The 8,790-nt window shown below is 39.4% G+C and overlaps 1 protein-coding gene across 1 annotated transcript; it reads left to right on the top strand.

Moving 5' to 3' along the window:
* LOC113191053 (olfactory receptor 10AD1-like) lies at window positions 1-1,511 on the top strand. Its single transcript, XM_026400684.2, has 2 exons — window positions 1-35; window positions 545-1,511. The coding sequence occupies exons 1-2, from the start codon at window positions 1-3 to the stop codon at window positions 1,509-1,511; spliced, it is 1,002 nt and encodes a 333-aa protein (XP_026256469.2).
* Window positions 1,512-8,790: the final 7,279 nt, after the last annotated feature.

Below are 8,790 nucleotides of genomic sequence, written 5' to 3' on the forward strand. Positions count from 1 at the left end.
ATGGTCAACAAATTTTTCTACATTTATTCCAGAAGGTAAAACAGCATGAGTGAACACTGGTGTGAACTATGATGATCATGATGTGTCTTACGTAGGTTCACCAGTTGTAACAAATGTACTGTTCTGGTGTGGGATGCCTATAGAGGGGAGGTGGTTAGTAAATATGTTGGGACAAGGGAGATACAGAAATCCTGTATTTTCTGCTCAGTTTTGCTGTAAAACCAAAGTTTCTCCTAAAAATAAAGTCTGTTAGAAAATAGAGAGCCCGGGACTCTGGGTACAGCATTTCAAATGCCACCTGGTTGACAAAAAGTCCAACAAACCTTCCTTGGCTTGTAATATGGTTCCACTATTGCAGCCTACAGTAGCATGCCGTTTTTCAGTAGCCCACAACGCCATAGACTCACATGGAATTTACTGAAATTATCCTTTACTGCCTTTTTCATTCATTTGCCCCTGATCTGTTTTTGCAGAAGTAAGTCATTCAAAGTAGCTCCTGGACACAGCTAACTCACCTGTGCTTTTCCTATCTTTGCCCCTCAAGCTGGCCCCAGACAATGGACCTAAGGAATGTCAGCACAGTCACAGAGTTCATCCTCGTGGGCTTTGAGCAGAGCTATCCTTCCACTCGGACACTGCTCTTCACACTATTCCTAGCCCTCTATGGCCTTGCCATGGCCATGAATGGCCTCATCATCTTCATCACTTGGACAGACCCCAGACTCAACAGCCCCATGTACTTCTTCCTTGGCCACCTGTCTTTCCTGGATGTCTGCTTCATCACCACCACCATCCCACAGATGTTGATCCACCTGGTAGTCAAGAACCACACTGTCTCCTTTGCCTCCTGCCTGATCCAGATGTATCTGGTTTTTGGTGTGGGAGTGGCTGAGTGCATCCTCTTGGCATTCATGGCCTATGACCGTTATGTTGCTATCTGCCAGCCACTTAGCTATGCCCAGATCATGAGCCGACAGGTCTGTGTGAGGCTGGTGGGTACTTCCTGGTTCTTTGGGATGATCAATGGCATCCTCCTTGATTACATGACATTTAGAGGTCCATTCTGTAGAGACAACCATGTAGAGAACTTCTTCTGCGAGGCCCCCATAGTGATCGCCCTCTCCTGTGGGGACCCTTTATTTAGTTTAAAAGTGATCTTTGCTGATGCCATTGTGGTGCTGCTCAGCCCCATGGTGCTCATTGTCACCTCCTATGCCCGCATCCTGACCTCCATCCTGGGAAGAGCCTCCTCCTCAGGAAGGGGGAAGACTTTCTCCACTTGTGCCTCACACCTGACTGTGGTCGTCTTTTTCTATACCTCGGCTATGTTCTCCTACATGAATCCTCGCAGCACACATGGGCCTGACAAAGACAAGCCTTTCTCCCTCCTCTACACCATCATCACCCCCATGTGCAACCCTATCATCTACAGTTTTCGCAACAAGGAAATGAAGGGGGCTATGTTGAGGGCCCTTGGCAGAGGAAGCCTGGCCCAGGCAGAGTCTGTCTAGCAGAAGTTCCTTCCCCTGGGGTGGGAGAAGATTACCCACTTCCCACCTTGAAAAGGAATAACTCTCCAAAGCTGAAAGCCTTCAGAAAAAAAAAAAAGAGTTATGTCTTTCTTGGCACCCAGCTTAGCAGGGAGTTCCTCTTGGTGTCTAAGGCTCATCTGACTGACATCACTTCCAGCACGGATTGATCCTCCCAGACTTCTCTTTGTAATACACTTTCATGACTGGAGGAACAAGTGCAACAAAATGAAGAAATAAATTGCTAACTTGAGAAAAGGCAGGCCTGCTTCTCCAGAGATACCAATGAAAAAAGACAACCAGGCTATGCTTTGGGGAGCATTACTTTCCAGGGTAAAGTCAACTATTAGTAGGAATCTAGGCTTTGGGGGAGGAATAGATTGAGCACCACAGGGGATATGTGGAAGCAGTAGGTTGGAGAAACATGCTGTGAGATATGGGACACCATCCCTGCATGGTGGCCCCAACATTCTTCAATTAAAAAGCCAGAGTTAATCAACAGAGTTGTATTTATTTCCCAAATCTAGCAAGAGGAGATGTTGTATGCAAGTGTATATGGATTAATGAAGAAGAGGGAGGATAGAAGCAAAAACAAAAAGCCTGGTTGTAAATTGGAGGTTTGAAATATGAATGCATGTGTTAGAGTCAGGGAATCTTTGAGTGATATCTGCATTATACAAAACTAGAACAAGAACACTTTAATTTATCAGCACATTTATTTGCTTCCAGTTGAAGACTATTTTTAGCCTAGACGTTTGTTGTGGGATTTAAATTTATTATTTTTTACGCTTTCTTTCTTGGGACTTGTTTTATTTACAATATACTCCCATTCCTGGGACTCTACTCACATCTCTAATTTCTTTCTCCCCTCCCCTACCTTATCCATAGCCTAGAGCAGTGATCCTCAACCAGGGACAGTTTTGCCCCCAAGGGGATATTTGGCAATGTCTGAAGACATTCTTGGTCGTCCCAACTGGAGGAGAGAGTATGCTATTGGCATGTTCAGGGAACAGACCACAGAACCTGATGAACATTCTAAAATACACAGAACAGCTCAGTGCCTACTAAAGAACTATAGGGCCTCAAGTGTCGGTAGTGTTGGTGTTGAAAAGAGGAATTAAAAGTGCAGAAACAGAAAGATGATTAAAAGTGTTAACATGGAAGGAAACAAAAAAAAAGGGAACCAAGAAGAAAACAGAATACAGAATTCAGTCTGCAAAGCCATCATCCAATTGCCTGTGGGCAAGATTTCTGCTAGCACTGCCATGGCAAAGTACTGTGTAAATCGCTGTGATAAAAACCTTCTCTAAAACCTCTGTTTGTCTGGATCTGAGTCTACCCCTACTCCCCTGATTTTCACAAGTGCTAAATTTTCTCCTGATTTTATAGCCTTTTCCTATCCAATCATGCCCTTCTCTCTGCCACGAGCATTATCCTACTTAAATCTGCCCTTTTCCTCTATTACTTCAAACCAAATCTCATCTATCTAGCAGCTCTCCTTCCCTTGTTCCTACCAATTTTACATTCCTGTCTGGCTCACTTCCACCTCTTGTCCCCTCTGGTCTTCTGCATGAGGGCCCCATCAAATGCTATTTAGTACAACATGTGCCCTCTTGTAGGAATATTTCCTAGAATTTAACTTTTTTTTTTCTCATTTCCTCAATCTCTTTTCTTTCACCAATGATTATCTTTCCCCAGGGCACACAAAACTTAAGTTACAATCTTATTGGAGCCTAACTTCTCCCACTTCCATATTAGGATGCCAATCATTTATTTTGCCAATTATCTTTCTTCTCCCTAACACCTCTTACATAGAAAATATGTCCCCACCTACTTGGAAGAGTCTATGCTACCATTTCTGTGTGCTAGATATTTTCTTTTTCCCCTCTAGGACCAAATACCCACTTTTTCCTTCTGATCTATGTCCAGATAGGTAATCCTTCAGTGACTGCCTCAATGAAATTCATTGCCTTGTAGTTGTGTTAAGGTTCAACTAGTGAAAGTTGTTAGGGTCTGTAAACAAGTCAGGATGGCGCCTAGCATTTTGCCAGAGGGAGTGGTTTGTGAAGTAACGCCAGGGAGCCATTAAGTGTGGAGATTCCTTATTGGTTGACTGCAGTATCTAGTTTATGTTAATTAAGATAAGCTGTGTGGAATGTATATATACCCCTCCTGTCCTACAATAAACGGCTCCCACTCCTGCTGTATCAATGTACACAAGTTGCTCGTCATCCCCCCCCCACCCCGGTTATTTTGCTGCAGCCAGACTGCGGCAGAAAGTTGCTAGCAGGATCAATGAGGACAATGTATAAGAGTATGTATTCTCCTGCTTCCTTTCCTGATTTTCCATATCCTATGACCTTCTTCTCTTGCCACAGGTATCTCTTCTCCCCTGTTGACCTCCATAAGGTGGTACCTACTCCCTGCTCTTGATAGATAGTCCCAGGATGCTTCACCATTTCTGATTGATTTCCTTTAATCCTACCTATATTTTTGCAAGTCCTTAAATTTGTCCTGTTTAAGAATAGCATCCATTTCCTCTCAGCACAGTGATTAATTCAGTAACTAGAAAAAGACACATATTACCAACCACAAATGGAAAATTTCTCAAAATGGTCCACATAGTAGTCCATAAAGCAATCTCAAAACATTTCAAATAATTAAATTATATCGACCATATTATTTGACCAAAATGCAATTAAGTTAGAAATCAGTAGCAAAAAAAAGATAATTAGAAACCCACATTTTTGGAAATTAAGAGGCATATTCTAACTAATCAACACATAAAGAATAAACTATAAGTCTAGTCTGACATTTATAAACAGTAAAAAGCTTGGTAGTTGTTCCTCTTATCTTTGAGAGAGAGAGAGAGAGAGAGGGTGGGGAAGAGAGAGATGGTGGAGGAGGAGAGGAAGAAGAAGAGGAGGAGGAGAAAGAGGAAGAAATAGAAACTCAACACTATTTTCAACACTATTTTTAGATCCATTAGAGAATTGAAGTCACAGGACAAACTACCATTCCAAAACCGAGGGACAGCGAAACACAGTTTGTGGGGAGTAGAAGCTAGAGCTAGAGCCTGGTAGGAACACTTAAGGAGCATAAGCTAGCTTGATAGACCAGTACTCATACAGGCCTGCCCTCAGGGAGCTCCTATACTTTTGTGAGTTCTAACTGCATAGACATTACAGACCTCCAGGAACCCTGCCGGTTCTCAGGGTGAAGATCAGAGAAAAGTCCCCTTGGGCTTTTAGCAAGAGTAGAGAAAAAGTAACCTTTCTGAAATAAGCCCAGACAACTCTGTTCTCCTTAACAGCCTGCCCTCAAAACCATTTTGCCAGAGCCTAAATAACCTGGAAGAAGTAAAATACCCAACTCCAGCCTCCTAGCCTCTCTCTTGTATCAACTAAAAAGGGTGTGTTAGTCAGTTTGTGGTTGACTGGCTCCATTGTTATTCCCCTATGGTGAGGCAGAATGTCATGGTGGAGAGTTCGTGACAGTGTAGAGCTCCTCACCTCCTAGTGACCAGAGCTAAGAGTGGGTGGTGGAAAGGGGTCAGGGACAAGACATTTCCCAAGGGCATGATCTCAGTGACCTACTTCTTCTAGCTAGGCCCCAACTTCTATAGTTTCTATCATTTCCCAATAATGTTATAATTTAATAATATTTATTTATTTATTTATTATTATCATTATTAAATTAAGGGATTAATCCATGATGAGATTAGACCCTTCGTGATCCAATCACCTCCTAAAAACCCCACCTCTGTACACTACTGCACTGGAGACTAAACTCTAAACACATGAGCCTTTGGGGCGCAATTCAGATCCAAATCATAACAAAGGACAAAAAATGCTGAGAAACATTTGTGGAGTCAGAACCCAGGGACACTTCACCACCAAATCAGTAGGGCTGAAGGATTTCTGGGATTACATCTGAACGAACGACAAGTCTTAGGCCCTGTCTAGGAAGGAAACAAAAAGACAGTAAAGAAGGCCAAAACAGTAACACTAAAGGACATTGTACCCTCTGATACTTAACTACACCAAATAGTAAACACAACCTGATTCCTAATCAAATGCATAATACCAAGAATCAAAACAAAATCTAAATTTGAATATTGATACAGTTTGGATCTTGAATATTTCCTAAACACCCACTGGTTGGTGCTATTGGAAGGTGATAAAAACTTTGAATTGGAGCCTGGTGAGAGGCCTTTAGGTCATTGGGGCATGCCCTTAAGGTGATTGTACAGCCCTGGTCCCCTGTTTGCTCTCTATTGCTTCCTGGCCATGAGGTGAGCAGTTTGGCTTTACCACACACTCCTGCATTCGTGTGCTGCCTTGCTATAGGCCAAACTTGTTTTCTTTATAAGTTAATTTTCCCAGGTACTTCATTATAGTGATAAGAAGCTGAATAATGCAAATATACCAGAAAAGGGGGACACATTAACATTTTTGATGATGTTAACATAACTTTTTGATACCAAAACGTGACAAAAACAAAGTAAGCTATTCTACAAACATAACTGCAAAATTCCTAAATAAAATTTTAACAAATTGTGGCTGACAATGTACTAAAAGTTAATATCTTCACCAAAATAAAGTTTGTCCTAGTAATTCAAAATTGATTTCACATTATAAAATGAATTAATATAAATTATTGTATTAACAGATAAATGAAGGAAAAACATATAAGCATCTCAATAGATACAGGAAAACCATCAATTATATTGAAAATTCACATCTGTTTATTATTTATTTATTTATTTACTAGGGATTGAACCCAGGGGCTCTTAACAACTGAGCCACATCACTAGCCCTTTTTTTTTTTTTTTTTTTTTTTTTTAATTTTGAGAGAGTGCCTCACTAAATTGCTGAGGCTGGCTTTGAACTTATGATCTCCTGCCTCAGCCTCCCAAGCTGCTGGGATTACAGGCATGGGCCATCGCATCTGGCCTGTTTATTATTTAAAAAGAAAACTCTCAGTAGACCAGGAATGGAAATAACTTCCTTAAGTTATTAAGTGATCACATTCAAAATCTTATAACAAACATCATCTTTAATAATGACACACTAAAAACATTATCTTTAAGATCATAAATAAGCCTAGGGTGATCATTATTCCTATTTTTTTAAATATTTATTTTGTTTTAGTTATAATTGGACACAATGCCTTTATTTCACTTATTTATTTATTTATTTATTATTGGTTGTTCAAAACATTACAAAGCTCTTAACATATCATATTTCATACATTTGATTCAAGTGGATTATGAACTCCCATTTTTACCCCATATACAGATTGCAGAATCACATCGGTTACACATCCACGTTTTTACATATTGCCATACTAGTGACTGTTGTATTCTGCTATCTTTCCTATCCTCTACTATCCCCCCTCCCCTCCCCTCCCATCTTCTCTCTCTACCCCATCTACTGTAATTCATTTCTCTCCCTTGATTTTTTTCCCTTTCCCCTCACATCCTCTTATATGTAATTTTGTATAACAATGAGGGTCTCCTTCTATTTCCATGCAATTTCCCTTCTCTCTCCCTTTCCCTCCCACCTCTCGTCCCTGTTTAATGTTAATCTTTTTCTCATGCTCTTCCTCCCTGCTCTGTTTTTAGTTGCTCTCCTTATATCAAAGAAGACATTTGGCATTTGTTTTTTAGGGATTGGCTAGCTTCACTTAGCATAATCTGCTCTAATGCCATCCATTTCCCTGCAAATTCCATGATTTTGTCATTTTTTTCACTTATTTATTTTTATGTGGTGTTGAGGATCGAATCCAGGGTCTCGTGAGTGCAAGGCAAGTGCTCTACCGCTGAGCCACAACCCCAGCCCCCAATATTCCTATTTTTAATTCAAGATCATATTGAAGATCCTAGGCAACATAATAGCACAAGAAGAGAAATAAATGGCATAAGAACTGGAAAAGAGAAAACAAAACTGTCTTTACTTACAGATGATATGATTGTCTTCATAAAAAAACTAAAAGAATGCACTGATGGCTTATCAAAATTCGTGGTACTTACCAAGATCACTGGATACAAAGTTAATATGCAAAAATTCAATTGCATTTTTATCATCAGCAAAAAAATGTGATTTTTAAGATGCCATTTCATTTTTTAAATTTTTATTTAATTAGTGGTACTAGAGATTGAACCCAGGATGAGCCTTGTACGTGCTATGCAAGTGCTCTACCACTGAGCTATATTCCTCACTTTTTTTTACAATTTTATTTTGAAACAGGATCTCACTGATTTCCCAGATTGGTCTCCAATTTAGCCTCCTAGGAGCTGAGATTACAGGCCTGCACCACCATACCCTGTTTATTATTTTTAAGTGACACAATTGTTGTATATATTTATGGAGTATAATGTCATGATTTGATATATATTTACATCATGTAATGACCAAATCAGGGTAATAATCATATCATTACCTTATACACCTATCACTTCTTTTTAATGAAAGCATTCCAAAACCTCTCTTCTAACTGTTTGGGAATATATAACACATTGTTGTTAGCTATCCTCACCCTACTGTGCAATAGAACACTAGCACTTATTCCTCCCATTTGTAACCTTGTACTTGTTGACCAACCTCTCCCATCTTTCCTTTCCCTTTCCCAGTGGCAAAAATATTCTACTCCCTACTTCTATTTAGTCAATTTTTCAGATGCCACATATGGATAAGATAAAATACTATTTTAAATGGTATCCAAAATATAAAGTGCATATGGAATAATTCTAATGAAAAAGGGGGTGAAAGCACACAAAATTATAGCATGCCACTAGTGAAAATCTAAATAAATGGAATCTACAGACTTACCTCACAGAACATGCATGAAATCAACAATTCTTTGCCCTCATGACTCCTGGAGTTATAGCACTTCTTGAACATTTTTTCTTGGTATATTTCTTTTTCCACCCACAAGCACACAAAATAAATATACCATAAGAAATGATTTTCAACATTGCAATGTCAGACAAAATATATCCAGTGCTTTCAGGGAAAAAGAGAGTATAATTTGGAACAATTTGAATTTCATATCATTTTTTAGTTGGAATTCTGTCAGGAAATACTATATAGACCAGAGGTTATAGGGAAATAAGCAGTCTAATGAGCTTCCTATCTAGCATATCAATTAATTGACCTTTCAATGAAAGTTTATATAGAAATAAATACTTCTTAAATATATTTTACTTGTTTTTTTAGAAATACATGACAGTAGAGTGTATTTTGACATATTATATTCA

The sequence above is a fragment of the Urocitellus parryii genome, chromosome 5 (assembly GCF_045843805.1).
Source record: "Urocitellus parryii isolate mUroPar1 chromosome 5, mUroPar1.hap1, whole genome shotgun sequence".
Lineage (NCBI taxonomy): Eukaryota > Metazoa > Chordata > Mammalia > Rodentia > Sciuridae > Urocitellus > Urocitellus parryii.

Coding starts and splice junctions, on each gene's coding strand:
- LOC113191053 (XM_026400684.2), top strand. CDS start 1: ATGGTCAACAAATTTTTCTACATTTATTCCAGAAG. Junction 36..544: donor TTCTACATTTATTCCAGAAG/GTAAAACAGCAT, acceptor TTGCCCCTCAAG/CTGGCCCCAGACAATGGACC.